The following is a 19,916-nucleotide window of genomic DNA, read 5'->3' as shown; positions in this document are numbered from 1 at the left end:
AAGAAAATTATACTCTAGGGAGGGAAACAGAAAACAAAGAAAATAAAAATTAAGTATATTTTATACACACACACACACACACACACACACACACACACACACAGTTTAGCAGATAGAGATAAATGAAACACGGAAGTGAAAAAGAAGGTGGTGGAGATTGAAATTTTAAGTAAGATGTTCAGGAAGGCCCTCTTGTTGAACATGGTAAGTTTGACATGCTTGTTAGGCATCCAGATGTATTTGTCAAGTAGGCTGAGAATACACGAGAGAAGGCAACGTTTGAGTAATTGCTTAAAAATAGTGATGGAGTTGGGTGAGCAGATATCTAAGGGGAAGGCATGTAAGGAAGAACAAATAGCAAGTAGAAAGGTCCTGAGATGGGGGTTGATGTGGCTGGAGCTGAGGGAGAGAAGGGAAGAGCAGAAGATGAGATCTGGATGTAATGGTGGAGGGGGCAGATCACACAGGACCTTGTAGTTCATAGTCAGGTCTTTGGTGTTTGTTCCAGATAGGAAAATGGGGTTTTGATCGTAGAAGGGTATGTTTTAACAGGATCGCTTTGGCTACTATGCTGAGAACAATCTGAAAAGAGGAAGCAGGGAGACTGGTTAGAAGATGTTTTCAATAATTCAGACAGCAGGAGGTAGTGCTTTGTACAAGTGTGATAACAGTAGAAGAGTGGCAAGTTGTCAGATTCTCAATATATTTGAAAGTAGAGCCAACAGGATTTGCAGATGGATTGAATATGGGGGTGTAAGGGAAAGAGAGGAGACAAGAATGACAGCAAGATTTGAAGCTGGAGAAAGGTAAATTGCCATTAATATTTGGGAGGAAGAGGTTTGGTGGTAAATACCAGGAGCTTAGACTTGGATATTGTATGATTGAGATCCTTATCAGACGTTCAAACCAATTAGACATTGTCAAGTAGGAAGTTGGATATATAGGACTAGAGTCTAAGGAAAAGACTCTGGGGCTGGAGAAATGAATCTGGAAGCCATCTAATTTAATAGATATAAACATATGAACCTAATTCCAGATCTGTTTGATTCTCAAACCTAGTTCCTATTTGTTGGGAGCAATTCTCCATCGCATTTCTGCATGTCTCAGGTTATCTTTTCAGGGATGTTTATACAATAAACATCCTCGGAGATTAAAAGAGTGTCTCTCTCCAGGTTTAAGGACAGATTTGTTTCCTGATCAAGATACTTAAGGTAATGTCTCCTTTGGAAGCAAAGAATAGACAGATTGGCTTGCAGCTTGCAACCCCCTTATAAAACTGGTTTCCTGGGACTTCCCTGGTGGTCTAGTGGTAAAGAATCTGCCTTATAATGCAGGGGACGTGGGTTCAATTCCTGGTCAGGGAATCAAGGTCTCACATACCGCGGGGCAACTAAGCCGGCGCGCCACAACGACTGAGCTTGCACGCCTCAACTAGGGAGTCTGTGTGCTGCAAACTACAGAGCCTATGCACTCTGGAACCCACGTGCCACAACTACAGAGCCCACGCGCCCTGGAGCCCACGTGCCACAACTACAGAGCCCATGCACCCTGGAGCCCGCACGCCACAACTAGAGAGAGAAGCCCACGCACCACAATGAAGAGCCCACACACTGCAACTAAGACCCATGCGCTGCAATGATGAGGCCAAAAATAAATTAATTAAATAAATAAATAAATCCTAAAAAAGAAAAAAAACTGGTTTCCTAAGCTCAGCTGTGACCTACATCCAGTATGTTTCCAAGGTCCACCAGGATCCACTCTGCATCGCCCCCGTGACATGAGGGGAGAGCAAAGGGGAAGCTCCTGCTGCCTGATGTCTCATGAGTGATAAACATCTCAATCCACTTAAGCTCACTGTTTCCTTACCAACCACATTTATGGAAATGTGGGAAGTCGATCTAGCAGCTGAAGTAGTAGCTGAAGCTTAGCAACTGCCTGATTACTTAACTACTATTGAAGAGGAACCACTGAAAATTTTGTAACAAGGGAAGAGGTGTGATTTGACTTGAAGTTTGAAATTAAAATCCCTCTGCTAATAGAGGGAAAGTGGTCCTGGAGAAGAAGAAACAAGAGTGGAAGAAGTTACATCAGTCAGGCTGTTGTTGCAGCAATCCCCGCACGAATGAAAAAGGCCCAACAGAGGGGTTAACCAAGGGACTGAAAGAAGGAAGCAGATTCAAGAGATATTTAGGAGCTAAAATCAATTGGCCTTCAAGCTGTATCTTTACAACATTAAGTCAGAAAATTTCAAGTGTAAGTACGAAAGTAATTGGGAGTCACTTTCTTACATAAGAAGAACGGAGTCAGGCACAGTTGCCACACGCCCGTCAGAACTCCAGGTTGACTTCTCCACGTAGTTTTTCTCTTTTTCATGGTCTCAAGCAGCAGCCTTGAGCATTGGATTCTCAAACAGCAATGCCCACAACAGGAAAGAAGGGGAGACCTCCATTGTACAGGCATCTCTTTGTTTTTTAATCAGAGAGGAAAGTCTTTCCTAGAATCCCATTAATCAGAGTGGGCCAAATGCCCATGTCTTCAATGCAAGGAAAGTTGAGAGAACAAAATCTGGCTCTTTCAGCCTCTATAGTGGGAGGTAGGTTCTAACAACAGTGAAGAGAAGGTTGGAATGTTGGAGAGACAACCAATAGTGTCTCCCAGAGGATCTAATTAGCTGTGGAAGCTGAGAAAGAAGCAGAACTCTAAAGGATTGCTTAGACACCTGGCTTAGACGATTGTCTGGATGGTATTGTCATTCATGGACGAAGCAATGCGAGAGAAACAGGTTTGGGGTAGGGAGTGAGGTGATATCTTTGAACACATTTGAATTTCTAGCTGGAAAGCCCAGAGCTCAGATTCATAGGGGTTTGAGCTCAAGATTGAGAGCTAAGCTAGGGTTATATAAGTTTGGGACAATATAACTGAAGTCACAGAGCAAAAGTGTCCAGACACAGTGTGATTACAGAGAGGGTCAAAGAGGGAATCTTGGAAAGAGAAGCCCATTTGACAGACTGAAAAAGAAAGTCCATGAAAGTAAAAAGAAAAGAGGAGAGAGCAATATTTTAAGATGGAAGAGAGGCCAATGGTACTAAATGCTTCCCAGAGATCAAATAAGAAGATGAAGAATGCCTATCAATTTTAGCCACGTTGGCATGGTGACCATTGCCAAGTAAGATAAATATATAGGGAATTCATTAGAGACAAGTGATTTTTTTTTTTTTTTTTTTTTGGCTATCTATTAGGCTCTTTATTTTTTTATGAGGGCAGTGCAAGCCCATGGGAGAGAGCTGGAAAACAGGAGGGTAAGAGTGATCTATAATGGCTATACAATTGTAATATACAACTGTCAGGAAGTGTCTGTGCCTTGGATCTTTATAGAACCAGCACAGCCACCTGCCAAGCATCCAGGATGCTCAATAAACCTCCCTCCATCTCCCCAACATATAAAATATTGGGGGCTATTGTTCCAATTCCACCCCTTGCTTATCATCACTATTTTATATGCTGAAGAATACATTTTCTTTAACAAGGTTAATTTTCTTTTACTAATTTGCTTCAGTTCACTACTCACAAAAATGGGCAAAAATGCAATGTAAAGAGCATGCTATGCAAATAAAAGCCTGATTTCTATGGCAGTGATCTGAGATAGAGTTCCAGTTTGTATGGAAGAGTTGCTATTTTAAAAAAATCCTAAAATTTTACATCACTCTATTTTGTGTTTTTCTTTTTCAGTTCTCTGGTAAATCTCTTAATATTATAAATGAAAGTAGTTATTAAGTTTTATATAGGAGTAAATATAAATTTCAGTAAATTTCAGCTTTTTAATAGTCCTTACTATATGTTACTGCTATGCTATAGAAGGTCAGCCAGAGTGACCTGCTATTCACAAAGAACAACTGGAAAAAACAAAAACCACAGTTTATAAGAAAATCAGCACAGCCTGTCCTATACCAGGTTCCATCATGCCCTCTAGTGTCTAAGTGTAGCATAGCAGCTCCAACTTTAAATCGAAATATTTAGTGCAACACGGTGAACATCACACACTCGCTATGGGCCAGGTGCTAGGCTGGGTGCTGAGTCCACAGCTGTGGACAAGACCTACAAGGTCCCTATCCTCATGGAGATTATTTAGGACTTACTTTAATTATTACATAAGTTTACATTCCATTTGAAAACTTCTGTATGAAGATTTAGCATTTCATTATATGGTACAAATACTTTTATCAGCTAAAAAATATTGCCACTAATTTCTTTAGTCTACAATCTTAAATTATTGATTTAGCTTGCCATAAACTCTTCTCCTTAACTTCTAGTGGTAAAAATTTCATAATCCATTGATTTAGTTTTATAGCTACTATTTACAAAGATATAATCTTCAATAAAATGCTGCTGTGATGTTTAATTCTAAAGCTCTTATTTAATCTTAGTGTTAGTTGTCATTGAGAAGCCTCTGAGGCTATAATTTCATAGTTTATGATCCCAGGAAAATTTTCCTTATTAAATTATAGACAAGAGACAGTGCTTTAGTCTATGTTATTAAAATTGAAATTCCCTAAATCCAATTATATATTCTTACCATCTGCATTTTTATGATTCTTATCTAAAGAAATCCTCTGAAAATCTCAGAGCTGACATAAATTTCTTAAATTTTACTTACTTTTTGTGGGTTTTGAAAACAAAAGTTCTTGTTTTAATTTAAAGGAGCAGAAACTTAATTGTGATGGCTTGCAGATAGATGACAATATGGCCCATAATGAAACTTTCTATAATAAAAGCAGATATGATAAGATATAAACCATAGTAGGCAGATCTTAAGAGAATTTGATTTCAATGAAACATTTAAGTCAGTAATCATCCACTCTAGCATTCTACCTTTTACACATAGACTATTGTTTCACCCTTAACAATTATCAAGAGGTTGTCCCCTCATTCCTAAGTGTGAGGACCCCTGTGTATTTCTCATTTACTCAATTGCCCAACCCCTTTTATTCTAACTATAAGAGTATTCTCTTATTCTACCTCAGTGTTTGGAGGTTGGGGGACCCCTAGTTAAGGTTAGTCTTATGCATGGTGACTTTAACCCCTCCCCCAAGTATATCAAACCCCAAACAACCCTAAATAAACCTAAAATCTAATTTAAAACAAAGAGCCTGCTCTGCAAAGGTAGCTTCAAGTCAAGTTTCCCAGTCTCTCTTTACAACCAAATGACTGACTCAAAACCCCACTTACATTAAAAATCTAAATCCCCCATTTGCCTTCTCAGACTATGTATCATATTTCCTTTTAAAAATGGATGATAGGAGCATTTTCCACTTTGCCCTGGGAATGCTTTGCCTCATTTTATCGTATATTCAAATATCTGGCTAAAATTATGAATGAAAGCTTATGAAATTTTAAGGCAGCTTTCACTGCCTGCCTTGCCCATGGAGACCAGAGTCATGAGCCAATGTACCTGATCTGACAAACATTCACTCCTGCATGATGCAAAAGGTAAGGCAACATCTTTGCTTGGGAGTCAAGAAGCCCAGCTCAGCAGATATATCCAACATCTGTGAGAGCTTTGCCAACACGTTTGAGTGTGGAAGGATCCGCATATTATTGAATTCTTTCTCCAATGCATTACAACAGATGTGTATCAGTAAGCAATTGCTATAACAATCATGTAAAATAAGTCACCGCCAAGCACAGTCACAATAGATAGAGTGTGGATCTAAGGAGAGATAGAGGATTGAAGCCATTTTTGCAATCAGTATGCTACAAGATGTCTAGTAATGCAATGATGACTATAAAATGATCTCCTTTCTAAATCAAATCTGACCTTCCTTTCGCTTTTACCATACCTTCTGAACAAGGAAAACTAAAACACACATTTATGCACACACACAAACATTCTGGGTGCCCCCTACCAACAGTCATGAGCTCACTCACACCCATCCCCACCTCTACAGTAGCTACTTATAGCAAAGGGTCTTTCAAGATTTAGACTCACTTTTCATGTGAGGGGTTACAAACGTTTTCATGTAATGGGACACACAGAGAAAGATCAAATATGTACAGCACACTGAAGTAAACTAAAGGAGTTTTGAGGGCATCTATATCAGGCTAGTGGAAAATTTTATTAATTTCTTCATATTACAAAAGTCAGACAAAAAAATGAAATATAAAGTATTAAGAAAGATATTAAATTTTAATTGGTATAAAACTTCTAAATAACATCTTTTTATTTTTATTTTCTGAGAAATTTGAACTTGATTCCATGAACATAACATTTTTTTTTCTATCAGGTTTTATGCTTGACATGCAATATGTGATTCTTGATAATGATTTTTCAACGAAGTCTCTGAAAGTTTAATAGTCACTTTTATAGGAAGCAAATAGGTTGTAACAACCAGCAGAAGAAAATGTATTGCTTTTTCACTGGCCACAGCAATTTACTTTTCAGAATTAAACAGAATTTGGGTAATAAGAATTCATTAAATTGTGTTTCGAGGATCCAGCCATTCTTTAAATCCAGCTGAGATAGAGTCAGAGGGATCTGATTCACCCTTCTGACTTAAACAACTAAAAAGCTGTACAAAATATGAATGAAAGGGCTTCCCTGGTGGGGCAGTGGTTGAGAGTCCGCCTGCCGATGCAGGGGACACAGGTTCATGCCCCGGTCCGGGAAGATACCACACGTCGCGGAGCGGCTGGGCCTGTGAGCCATGGCCGCTGAGCCTGCACGTCCGGAGCCTGTGCTCCGCAACGGGAGAGGCCGCAACAGTGAGAGGCCCACGTACCGCCAAAAAAAAAAAGAAGAAAATGAATGAAACAACATCTCTCAAGACCCAAAACATCAGGCAATGAAGGACCGGTAACCCTGAGTGATGAGAAACAAAAAAAGTGAGCCCTACAATTGTCCCAGGTTAATGTCTAGAGAAAGTTTCCACACTGTAGCATAGGGAAAGGAGATGCAGGCAGAGACCCATGGTGTCTCTGTGTTGAGAGATGAGAATCCAGGGAAGCCATGGTAGCTAGAGTTTGCAAGGCAGAGTACCACAGAGAAGCAAGATGCACACAGAGAGAACTCTAAAGTGTGTTCCCCTGGAGTATTCAGTTGAGTACTGATCAGCAAACACAGCTAAGGAAACTATCTGAGGCTGAGAGAACCACCTGAAAAGATCAGAGGAAACAGTGTCAGAGCCACTCATAGAGACAGACATAGTTCCTGTTCCCACAATTAGAATAAAACATATAAATCAATCAATTGAAAGAGAACTAGAAATAACACAAATAATAAACTTAGTAGACAAGGACCTTAAAAAATTATCTTAACTATATTCTATGTGTTCAAGAAGCTAAAGAAAAGATTGAATATATTAAGTAGAAACATGGACAATAAAAAAAACTTCCATCGAACTTTTAGAGATGAAAACTACAGTGTTTGAGATGGAAAATACCCTGTATTTTATTAGGTCACAAAACATGTCTTAACAAATTTAAGAAGACTGAAATCACATCAAATATCTTTTCTGACCACAATGGAATGAAACTAGAAATCACAGAAGAAGGAAAATTCACAAATATGTTGAAATTAAACAACACTCTCTTGAATAACAAATAAATCAAACAAGGATGGAACAAAAGCAGTTCTAAGAAGGAAGTTTATAGTGATAAATGCCCACATTAGAAAATAAGAAAAGAGCTCAACCTAACTTTACACCTCACTAGAAAAAGAAAAAAGAAACCAAACCCAAAGTTATTAGAAGAAGGGAAATAATAAATATTAGAGACATATAATCAAAAGAGAAAAATAGAAAACTACAGGCCAATACCCCTGATGAACTAAATGCAAAAATCCTCAACAAAATACTAGCAAGCTGAATCCAACAGCATATTAAGAAATCGTACATTATGACAAAGTGGGATTTACCCCTGAGATTCAAGAATGGTGCAACACAGCTCAGTGCTTTGTGACCACCTAGAGGGGTGGGATAGGGAGGGTGGGAGGGAGATGCAAGAGGGAGGAGATATGGGGATATATGTATATGTACAGCTGATTCACTTCGTTATAAAGCAGAAACTAACACACCATTGTAAAGCAATAATACTCCAATAAAGATGTTTAAAAAAAAAGAATGGTGCAACATATTCCAATCAATTAACAATAATATACCACATTAACAGAATACAGGACAAAAATCACATGATTATCATCATAGATACAGAAAAAGCATTTAACAAAATTCAACACACCTCTGTGATAAAAATTCTCAACAAACAAGGTATAGAAGTTACTTACCTCAATATGACAAAGACCATATATAGTAAGCCCAAAGCTAACATCATAGTAAATGGTGAAAAGCTGAAAGCTTTTCTTCTAAGATCAGAAACAAGGCAAGGATGCCTACTCTTGCCACTTTTAAATGTAATATTAGAAGTCCTAGTGAGAGCAATTAGGCAAGAAAAAGAAATAAAGGGCATCCAGAATGTAAAGAAAGAAGTAAATTATCTCTGTTTGTAGATGACCTAATCCTATATGCAGAAAACTCTAAAGACTCCACAAAAAAACTGTTAGGACTAATAAATGAATTCAGTAAAGTTTCAGGGTATACAATGAACAGGTAAAAATCAGTTTTGTTTCTCTACACTAACAAAGAACTATCCAAATAGGGAAATTAAGAAAACAATCCCATTCACAATAGTACCAAAAAGAATAAAGTAATTAGGAATAAATTTAATCAAGCAGATGAAAGACTGAAAACTACAAAACACTGAAAACTACAAAAAACAGATGAAAGAAATTAAAGAACACATAAATAAATGGAAAGACATCCCACATTAATGGATTGGAAGACTTAATATTGTTAAAATGTCCATACTACCCAAAGCAATCTCCAGATTCAATGTTATCCCCATCAAAATCCCAATGGTATTTTTTACAGAATTAGAAAAAAAATCCTATAAGTGATATTAAGCCAGAAAGACCCCAAAGAATAAAAGCAATCTTGAGGAAGAACAACAAAGCTGGAGGCATCACATCTCCCAATTTCAAAATATAATGTGAACCTATAGTAATTAAAACAGTATGGAACTGGCATAAAGATAGACATATAGGCCAATGGAACAGAATAGAGAACCCAAAAGTAAACCCAGGTATAAGTGATTAACTGATCTTTGACAAGGGAGCCAAGAGTACACAATGGAGAAAGAACTGTCTCTTCAACAAATGGTGCTTAGAAAGCTGGATATCCACAAGCAAAATCATGAAATGGATACAAAAATCAATTCAAAAAAGATTGAACACTTAAACATAAGACCTGAATTGTAAAACTCCTAGAAGGAACATGGGGGAAAAGACTCTTGACATTGGTTTGGCCATGATTTCTTGAAGATAACACCAAAAGCACAGGCAGCAAAGCAAAAATAAACAAGCAACACTACATCAAACCAAAAACCTTCTGCATAGCAAAGGTGACAATCAACAGAATGAAAAGACAACCTACGGAATGGGGGAAAATATTTTCAGACCATATATCTGGTAAGGGGCTAATATCCAAAATATATAAGGAACTCCTACAACTCAATAGCAAAATGACAAATGACTCAAATAATTGGCAAAGGAGTTGAATAGATATTTCTCCAAAGAAGACATAAAAATGACCAAAATGAAAAAGTGCTCAATATCACTAATTATGAGGGACATGCATATCAAAACCACAGTGGCTATCCTGCCACACCAGTTAGGATGGCTATTATCCCCTTGACCCCCACAAAGAAGATAACAAATATTGGTCAGGATACAGAGAAATTGGAACCCTTGGACATTGCTGGTAGCCACTACAGAAAACAGAGTCCTCAAAAAACTAAACAGAACTACCATATGATACAGCAATTTCACTTCTGGGTATATATCCAAAAGAACTGAAATGAGGATCTCCAAGAGATACCTTAACTCCCATGTTCACTACAGCATTATTCTCAATATTCAAACTATGGAAACAATCCGAATATTCATCAACAGATGAATGGATAAAAAATAAAATGTGATATACACATACAATGAAATATCACTGAGCCTTAAAATGAAGGAAATTCTGCCATATGAGACAACATGGATGAACTAGAAGTACATTACGCTTTGATTAAGCCAGTCATAGAAGGACAAATAATGCATGATTCTACGTATATGAGGTATCTAAAATAGCCAGACTCATAGACGCAGAGAATAGATCGTTGGTTGCCAGAAGCTAGGGGCAGGAGAAAATAGAATTTGTTGTTCAATGTATATAAAGTTTCGGTTATGTAAGATGAACAAGTTCTAGAGATTTGCTGTGTAACATAGTGTCTATTACATTAACAATACTGTACTGCACTCTTAAAATTTAGTTAAGAGGGTAGATCTCATGTTAACTAAAGGCAAGAGGGAGACATATGCACATTTTTGGAGGTGATGGGTATGTTTATTTCCTAGATTATGATGATGATTTCACAGGTGTATGCATATGCCCAAATGCATCAACTCGTACACTTTAAATATGTGCAGTTTTTGTATATCAATCATACCTCAATAAATCTGTTTTTTTTTAACTTTAAACATAAAGATATGAATAAGTTAAAAGAATGAAAAATATATTCCATTCAAACACTAATCAAAAAAATGGAATGATGATACTAATATCAGACAAAGAAGATTACAGAACCAAGAATATCACTCAAGATAAAGAAGATCCTTTCATAATGATAAAGTATTTAATTCATCAAGAGTACATAATAAACCTAAATGTTTATGTACCTAATAACAGAGCATCAGAAGACATGAACCAAACACTGATAAAATGGCAACAAAAAATACACAAATGTCTGTAATTTCAAAACTACTCTCTCATTAATTCATAAAATTAGTAACATAAAATCAGTAAAGATATAGGAAATTTGAACACTATCAACCAACTTCACCTAATTTACTGAACAGGGTAATCCACCCCAAAATAGAATTCACATTTTTTTTTCTAATGAACTTGAAAATATACCATATGCTGGGCCACAAAAAATCTTAATATATTTTTAAAAAATTAAGTCATACAAAGGATGTTCTTTGAAGAAAAATGAAGTAAAATAAAAAACAGAAAGCTATCTGGAAAATATCCAAATATTTGGAAACTAAGAATACACTTCTAAATAACCTGTGGGTCAAAAAGAAATCAAAAACGAAATTAGAAAGAATTTTCTGCTGAATGAAAATGAAAAGACAAGATATAAAAATTTGTGGGATGCCACTAAAGCAGTTCTAAGAGGGGAAATATACAGCACTACAAGTATATATGAGAAAATAACAAAGGTTGCAAAACAATAATCTTAGCTTCCACTTAAGAAACTAGAAAAAGAAGTGAAAATTCAACCCAAAGTAAGCAGACCTTGGGAAATAGTAAAGATCAGAGTAGAGATCAATGAAATGGAAAACAGAAAGCAATGCAAAACCCAATCAATCCAAAATTTGGTTCTTTGAGAGATCAATTAAATTAATAAACATCTTACCACGGTGATTAGGGAGAAAAAAAATGAAGATACAATTTACCAATATCAGAAATGAGAGCAGTGAAATCACTAAGGATTGCACAGATAACAACGAATGTTACAGTGTTATGCCGATAATTTTGGCAACATATAAATTTTAAAAATCCTTGAAAGACAAACTGTCAACGCTCACTCAAAAAGTAATCAATTGAGGACTTCAGGAAAAATGGCAGGGTAAGGATATCCAAAAATTTATCCCCCCATAAAAACAAAAAGAAAACTGACAAACTATAAAAATCTACATTTCTGAAAACTGTGAAGACTACTGAAAGTCTTTCAGCAACCTGGGAGGCTTTTTCATGAAAGTTGAAGGACTATCAATAAGAACGGTCAGTTTTGTTTGTTTTAACTTACCCATATCCCATCCCCTGCTCCCAGAACTATGGTAGCCTTGGGAAAAACAAAAACGAAAACAAAAACAAGTTTACATTCCAAGTACTATAGGGAGAAAAACTGGGCTGGAGCACTTTCAAACCCTCATTCCCCAAAACAGCCATTATTATTTTACCTCTCTCTCTCTCTTTTTTTTTTTTTTTGTTTGTTTGTTTTTTGCGGTACGCGGGCCTCTCACTGTCGTGGCCTCTCCCGTTGCGGAGCACAGGCTCCAGATGCGCAGGCTCAGTGGCCATGGCTCACAGGCCCAGCCGCTCTGCGACATGTGGGATCCTCCTGGACCGGGGCACGAACCCGTGTCCCCTGCATCGGCAGGCGGACTCTCAACCACTGCGCCACCAGGGAAGCCCTACCTCTCTCTTTAAGACAGAAGAACCTTGGAAGAAGCCACTGAAAGGCTTTTTTAATTTTGTCTAATTCAGAACTCTTGCCTAGTACTCAAGCCACTCTTGGGGAACGAGTCATTTGTCAAAAACTATCCAGGCAAATGTTTAGTTGCTTCTGACTGAAAGTCCATGACCATGACAAGAAAAACCATGCCCAAGTCAGCTTTATCTCAGCAATGCAAGGTATATTTAATATTCAAAAATCAATCACCATAATTCACCAACAGATTAAAATGGAAAACCACACCATCATTTCAATAGATGCAGGAAGTGTTTGGTAAAACCTAACATTCTTGATAAAAAACAAAACAAAACAAAGCAAAACCAAAAACTCTCAGTGATTAGTGAAATGCCTAGTACTATGGCTGGGGCAGGGAAAATACAAAATGAGCCTAGAGTCTTTTTGTGTCTGGATTTTTGCTGCTATCATACAATCCCCACCCATTCTACTTCCTTCTTCCTAAAACACAATCTGCTAGTCTTTACTACACTCATAAAGCTTAAGTGGTTCCCCACTGTTTACAATATAAAGTCCAACTTGTATGCATAGCCTTCCAGATTCATTTTCTCTAGTTTTTGAAATACATCCTATCTTAGCCACTTGGTAGTCATTCAGAATTCCATATATATGCCTTTTACTTTCCTGCCTGCATACCTTTGTGCAAACTATTTCCTGGGCTTACAGTTTCCCCCTCTGTATTCATTCTGGCAAAATCCAGCTTTCCCTGATCTACTCCTGACCCAACTTCAGTCTATTCTTTACAGGCATACAGGGTAATTTTTGTTTTACATACAAATCTGATCATGGTATACCCTGCTAAAACCTTTTGTAGCATATAGAAATTGCATAGGCCATAAATTCCAATGTGCCATTTCTTATTTTTCTGTAATATCTCTATATAATATACAGCTTTAATGTAACTTTTACTTAAATCTCTCCCTCAAGCCCCATTCTCATGAGAGCAGGAAACAAAAGTTATCTTTCAGGTTCATTTAATTGTTTTAGTGTTTCCTTAGTCATTTCAAATGTAAATTCTGTCATTTCTATCCCTCTTCCCCACCTTTGACTTAGGATGGCATCTAAGGTAGGGAGGCTACTGGCATCTATATCGGTGGAGGCATCTGTTCTGGGGCCATTTTCTCTTCTCTGACATCCACTTAATGTATAGGTATCTCTTCCTCTGCATTTTGGTCTTCAGTATATATCCCCATTGGTGTCTGCTGAAACATCTTTTGTCCATCGGCCTCCATTTGCATGATACATGTTGACTGAAGCACTATTTCAGGCTCTGTATCAGCTAACTTCAGCTCTGTGCCAGCTATCAGGATGACAGGGTATGACTGCTGTTTGATGCTTCTCTTTGTGACCTGTAGTAGACCAGGGCTGTCATCAGGCATATTTTCCTGTCACCTATCTAACTACCTCTACTGTACTGCTCTTATGCCGCTGTAAATCTATCACCTTCCCTGGGTGATAGCCTGTTAAAATTTTCCTACCAAACTCTTCATCTAAAACCTTGGTTCAGAGGATCTTTCTGTTAATCTTATCATTCCTTGGGGCTTTATCTGGAGGACAAGACACAGGTTCTTTCTATGCTCAGGTCATCCCCAAACATAAAGGAATGTCTCAATTAGAGTCTCATGACTGAGACTACTTTCCTTTATTAGGATTTGCTGGGTAATGTCTGTATCCCCACAAGACTCTTAGTTCACTGACAGCAAAGACTGTGTGTCTGTTTTCCTCATGTTGGTGTCTGACACATAATCACTAAATATTTATTGAATGGAAAAATGAGTGACTCAGCATACTTGTCCCTGTCCTTGTCAAAAACAAGTTTTTTCTGTTTAGTATTAAATATTTTGCTTTTGATGGCAGTAATTTCTTGCTTTAATCTTATACAAAGCATGGCATATGGGCTGCAAGAGGTGAGAAACACCAACTTGGGAGAAAAGGAAGACAGGACATGAAACAGTGCAATCAAAGCAGAATTAACCATCGTCAGCACTTACAGCAGGGACAGAACTTGTTTTTCTAGTGTCAGAAACACATGAAGAAGTAAAACCATTGAGAAAGAATACATTTCACAAATATCACCCTATGCTCCAATAATATTCCCTGCAAGGCTCTTTTTATTATTTGTAGGTCTTTTTGACTACAGTAGATGCACACTAGATTTTTGTTAGATGATAAATTATAGTACTGGGGTGGTATTTGAAACTGTCTTTGTAAACTAACTCAAAGCTATAGTGCCAAAAAACTCTGTCCCCTAGTACCAGTTTGTGAGAAATTTTGCTGTTTGAAGTTTTATCTGAGAATGGAACATTCTACTCTTGCCTTAAAAATGTGAGCCAGGGGGGTTCATTTGATCCAGAGAAGCAGGGTGGATTTACAATCCAGGTGCAGAACTTCAGATAAGGAATTTAGGATTGTAGCATTACACATTTATCTTAACTTTTCAGTGTCCAAGGAAACTTGAGTCTGCCTGTCACCCCAGAACTCTAAACAGTGTTTCTAATGGGACCTGGTGAGGCCACAAGACCCTTCCTTTGAGTGACTGCTGCTTTCTTAACAATAACTTCCCCAGCCCTGCTTCCTTCCATCCACCTCATGAACAAAGATCTGTGATACTCAGTACAAAGCAGATTCTGCTTCCTCTACCCCTTTCCTAGAATCTCAGCACAAATTCGTATCTCATCAGTTTCCTTCTAGAGTTTACGCTTATTGAGCCACTCCAAGATTTGCCTTTCTGCAGCATGTTAAATTTAACTTTGATGAGCTTATTGATAAAAAGCGCTTAGTTGTCATTGTGCTTGCAAAGTAGACATTCAATAGCTTGGGGTAGAGAGACATGAATTCATATTGCTATTATAAGCAGCAACTAAAGTAATGCTTATGTATGAGCACTGTAGTCCTACATGCTAAATCTCATAAACCCAAAGAATCTACCGCCATTCAACCTATGAGAGATGAAAAACGAACAACGTCGAGGCGATGACCCAACAACTTGAGACTCACGTTAAGTAAAGACTTCCGGTCTCGCGCAACTCAAAGACCTCTTTGCAGCTCACCCGGGGCGAGCCGGAGGCGCGCGCATGCGCAGCACCAGCGCGCATGCGCAGCACCCGCAGGCCGCTCCGCGTTCCCCTCGGCGCCTAGATTTACATCCGGGTTCTTAGGCTTTACGCTCCTCGCGCCGGCTGGTGTTTCTCCGGGCTGACTGGCTGCTGGTTGTTTTCGCTGTTCCAGCGTCAGAAGAGCCGGTGGGTCGGCAGGTGAGTACACGGGAAGGGCCTGGAAGGGGAGTCGGGCGGGGGCCCGGCTGTTTGTTGCACCCACCGGTGGGCTCTATGCGGAGACGGGGACGCCGGGCGGATGGGGGTCCCGGGAGCCTCCAACTTGACTGGTCGTCCTCTTCGGGACGGGGCTTTCCTGGCCCCTGCCCTTTGGCAGTCTTCTCCTGACACTTGTTACAAATTCGTAATAGTCATCCTCATTTGCATTCGTTAGGGTTTAAGGAGAGACGGGCCCAGCGGCCTGGCAGGTGAGGTGAGTTTGCAGCCCTCGCCTTCCGGGCAGGGACCACAGCCTTCTCTGCTGCTTCTCGCCTCTCGTCGGGACCCTGACCTGGACCCTGCTCTGAGAGCCCCCTTCCTGGTCGGGCTTCAGGAATCTTTTGAGGTCAGGTGTAGTGTGTTTCAGGGAAAAAGCGCAGAGCAGGGATTCTGTAAGCCTAGATTCCAGATTCTAGTACAGATTCTAAAATAGCTGTGTAACCCAAGTCGTCTAGAAGTTCCCATCCAGCTTTAAAGTTCAGGTTTGTGTTTGGCAGCTCTTTGTCCAAGGGACGCACACCCAAAATGAATCAGCACCAGAGGAAGATGAGGGCAGAGGTGGTGCTGTGTCATTTTTTGAGTGCTGTCGGGTCAAGATGTCAGAGAATGGTCGACTGCAGCAGCAATTCAGATGTGTGAGGATTGGCAAAAACTGGAAAAAGACACATTTAAAAATCTGAACACATGTGGCATTCTACTTTTCTCTGGGTGAGGTGATTCATTTGGGACTTTTAGAACTGAACTGTAGACTCGCGGAAGAGTTTAAGAAAGCAAACCGTGCCTGTGTTTGGTCTGAGAGGCTTACTTGAACCTCTGTGCAACGCAGTCGTCTTGTATGATGTTATTTTCCAAATGTATCCTGATTGTAAGAATCACCTGTGATATTTGTGCAGATTCCGTGGACCCCATTTCATATCTTTTGAAACACCATGTCCAGGGAAAGGTCCGGGGAATCTTTTTAACAGGCATCCTAAGTGATTCTTCCTTATAAGGCACTTTTGGGAAGCATGTATCTTTCAGTCAGATAGGCCCTCCACCACTTAATAGCTTTATAACTTAAGTAATAAACTTGTGAGTTGCACTTTTCTTTATCTGAAAAATGAGGATAAGTTCTTCCCCAGAGACTATTGAGTCTAAGCCCTTTGATAGTAGGATCCTTATCTTTGTCATTTTTGTGTCTACAGAGCTTAGTGCTTGGCATTTAATAGGCCCTCCCTCACAAGTGTGTTGAACTGAGAAAAGAAATAGCATGCCCCAAAACACAGAAGACACTTGGAAAGCTCGAATGCCATTCCTCCTCCTCACCTTACAGGGTTTTTTTTTTTTTTCTCTTTTTATCAGTAGTCATTTTGCTGAATATCCTTATTAGAGATAAGTATATCTCTTGATGGTTAAAACAGCCAGGAAATGTTTCTGATTCTTTGGTGTAACTTTGAAATTGTTTCTGCCATTAGATTATTAATGAATTTAAATGGAGGCCAAGTCCATCTGTTGGACTGAATTCATGACTTAACTGTAAATTATTGTCTGTAAATGATATTTATCTCTTGTTATTGTGCCATAACTCTAGATCATGGTGATCGTAAGTTTTTGTTATGCCAGAATCTAAATCATCATGTTCTTAAGGACATATTTAGATTCAGTGTTTTCATTGTAATAAGACCTCCTGCTCCCACTAATGTAAAGATTTTGACTTCTGTATGTATGGTTTGTGGGTACAGAATTCAGGACTGCTGAAGCCATTTGTGAAAAGATTGGTATGGGTAACAGATCCATTTAAGTATAATAAAACTAAGAATTAAAATCTGGGAATTATAGTTGTAGAACACATTGATTGTAAATGTTATAAATCTTGGCAGTATAAAATAATACATCTTACAGAAATCGGGGTGGGAGGAAGTGTAAGAATGTAATTTTCACACCTTTCATGGTAGTAGGTCAATCCACGTCGTCTAAAATGGAATCATATAGTTTTTAAATGATGCTGATCTCTTAATATTTGTATAATATTTTTTCTTAACCTTAGAATACTTTTAGGAACTGAAATTGCTTTTTGTGAATAATTTTTTCCCCCAGAGATCAGCAGTTTCTTTAGTTCACTTTATTTTCTTTTGCTTCTGTTTAATGCAGAAAGAATTCAATTCGTTATGCTTTTTGTTAAAAATAGCATGTCTAGTATGATCCCATTGTTAGAAATTATTTCTATACATCCTGTTTATATGTGTGCATTAGATAGATACCTGGAATGATGTATACCAAATAGTAATGAGCATTATTTCGGAGTGGCAGGATTTGGGTCGTTTTTTTTTTTAACTTCTTTTTATCTTTCTGTATTGATTGAAATTTTTTTAAGTGCAGGTATCACTTTTATACAGAAGGGAGGTTTGGTTATTACATCATTCATAGGGAGAGTTCTGGATTTTAGTAAGTAACCCAAAAGGTGCTGAGTAATCATTACTACCATGAATTTGCAATCAATAAATGAGTGCTGCTTTGTTTGCCTTTAGATTTGTTTTATGTTGCTTTATATAGTATACCTGTAGAGATAGTGCAGTGTGATGTCTTTATGGTAAATTTGCCTTGATATAAATTTCAGCTTTGTCACTTAGTAACTGTGTGAACTCAGTCAAATTGTGTCAGTCCCTCTACTCATCTATAACTGGATGTTGTATGTACTTCAGAAGGTTGTTGTAAGAATTAATATTTGTACTTAAATGACCTAGCCCACTGCCCAGAACTCAAAGTTCGTCCAAAAGAGAACAGCCATTATTACTATTTTAAAAGTACAGATTGTATTTGTATACATGCATGTCTTTCTCAAGTACTGTCCTTTTAAAAGTCATCAATGTATTTTACTTCTGTTTGACTGTAAATTACTTAAAGTGCTCTACAATGGAATTTTCTCAGGTTTGAACTTCTTGTCCTGGAAGCTGTGCATCACCATAATGAGGCTTGTAATTCTTGATAACTATGACTTGGCTAGTGAATGGGCAGCCAAATACATCTGTAATCGCATCATTCAATTCAGACCTGGACAGGACAGATATTTTACACTGGGTTTGCCAACAGGTAATGCACCATTTTTTTCCATATTAGGTACTCAAGGTTGTGGGATTGAAGGCTTTTTCTTAGTAAAATATATTTCCTGTTTATTTCTTGTCATATCACTGATTTAACATATTAGGATATCAAGTCAAATGTATAGATACAGACATATCTGGTATCTAAGTTTCATTACTATTTGTTAAAATTCTGTCTCACCTACCACTCAAGAATTGAAAAGGAAATAAAGCTCAGGTCATGGTCATGATATTTTTTGTACCTTTTTCTAGTAGTCTTTTGTTTGTATTTAGGGATGTTGCTTTCACTATTCATGCAATTTCTTGGGAGATTAGCCTTCTCATTGATCATTAAGAGGTACCTACAATATGTACTACTGCCTCTTAATTTTACCTCATATGCCTCATATTATCTTATTAGCCCTTTGCTATTTCTGTGATTATTTTCTATTTTAGAAGTATTACAGGTGAAAAATTGAAGACAGGTATGTCTTCATGACAGAATGAACATAAGCATTAATTATACACTTTATTGGATTTAGTTCTCGGTTAAGGTTTTTCTTAAAAAATAACCAAGTAGTGTCACTGATACATGGTACTTTATTTGATATTGTTGACTTACATAGGAAAGAGTATTGGACCTGGAATCAGAGCTGCTACTTTCTTGGTGACTGAAGGGCACTTATTCTACACCATAATCTTGTTTTCCTTACTTTTAAGGAAGATAAGGAAATTAATAGCTTACAGTGCTGTTTTGAAGCTCAAATAAGAGCAAGTCCCTTGTATACTGTAAACACTATGTAAATTTAAGGTTCTCTTAAGTGTGTTTTATTTAAACAGTATTTTTTCCTCTTGCTCCTCCCCCCATACATGTCAACTATAGAAAAGCTACAATCATAATTGTTTTTCACTTGCATAATTTCCATGAAAGATACTGTTAGCTCACCAAGTTGATTTTTTGTTTGTTGTTTTGCTTTTTGTTTTTCGGTCCATGGCAGTAGGTGTTGGTGAGAACGGCAAAGAGGAATTTTTTTTAATTGTGCACACCAGAAATGGGCCCCCTCAGCACCCACAGTTCTGATATGTGAGCCCCAGTGGTTGAACATGCCCTCTGTATCAGTTTGCCTTCTGTAAACCTGGGCCATGCTCAGACTAGCTGCCTTAATCACTTTGTCTTAATTATGAAGAAATA

The 19,916-nt window shown here is 38.0% G+C and overlaps 1 protein-coding gene and 1 long non-coding RNA gene across 10 annotated transcripts in view; one reads left to right on the top strand and one right to left on the bottom strand.

The window, feature by feature from the left end:
- The window catches only part of LOC141278781 (uncharacterized), an 80,041-nt gene extending 64,609 nt beyond the window's left edge, over window positions 1-15,432 (bottom strand). The window contains exon 1 of the long non-coding RNA XR_012331992.1: window positions 15,349-15,432. This is a non-coding gene — a long non-coding RNA (uncharacterized lncRNA). The remainder of the gene's footprint in view (window positions 1-15,348) is intronic.
- A 32-nt stretch (window positions 15,433-15,464) lies between these two features.
- GNPDA2 (glucosamine-6-phosphate deaminase 2) overlaps window positions 15,465-19,916 on the top strand; it is a 27,935-nt gene continuing 23,483 nt past the window's right edge. For 4 of the 9 annotated variants that reach the window (XR_004526673.2, XR_002174995.3, XM_019928240.3 and 1 more), the window contains exons 1-2: window positions 15,465-15,605; window positions 18,573-18,734. Coding sequence is in view for 6 of the 9 variants with exons in the window: in XM_019928240.3 (XP_019783799.1) it covers window positions 18,611-18,734 (124 nt within the window). In the remaining 3 variants the exon portion in view is untranslated. Of the gene's footprint in view, window positions 15,606-16,162; window positions 16,374-18,572; window positions 18,735-19,916 lie in introns of all 9 variants that reach the window. The other 5 variants (XR_004526674.2, XM_019928243.3, XM_019928241.3 and 2 more) reach the window with 4 other exon arrangements.

This window comes from Tursiops truncatus, chromosome 5 (genome assembly GCF_011762595.2).
Source record: "Tursiops truncatus isolate mTurTru1 chromosome 5, mTurTru1.mat.Y, whole genome shotgun sequence".
In the NCBI taxonomy this organism is placed as follows: domain Eukaryota; kingdom Metazoa; phylum Chordata; class Mammalia; order Artiodactyla; family Delphinidae; genus Tursiops; species Tursiops truncatus.
Note: the sequence above shows the minus strand (reverse complement) of the source record. Positions and strands in the feature narration are given on the sequence as shown.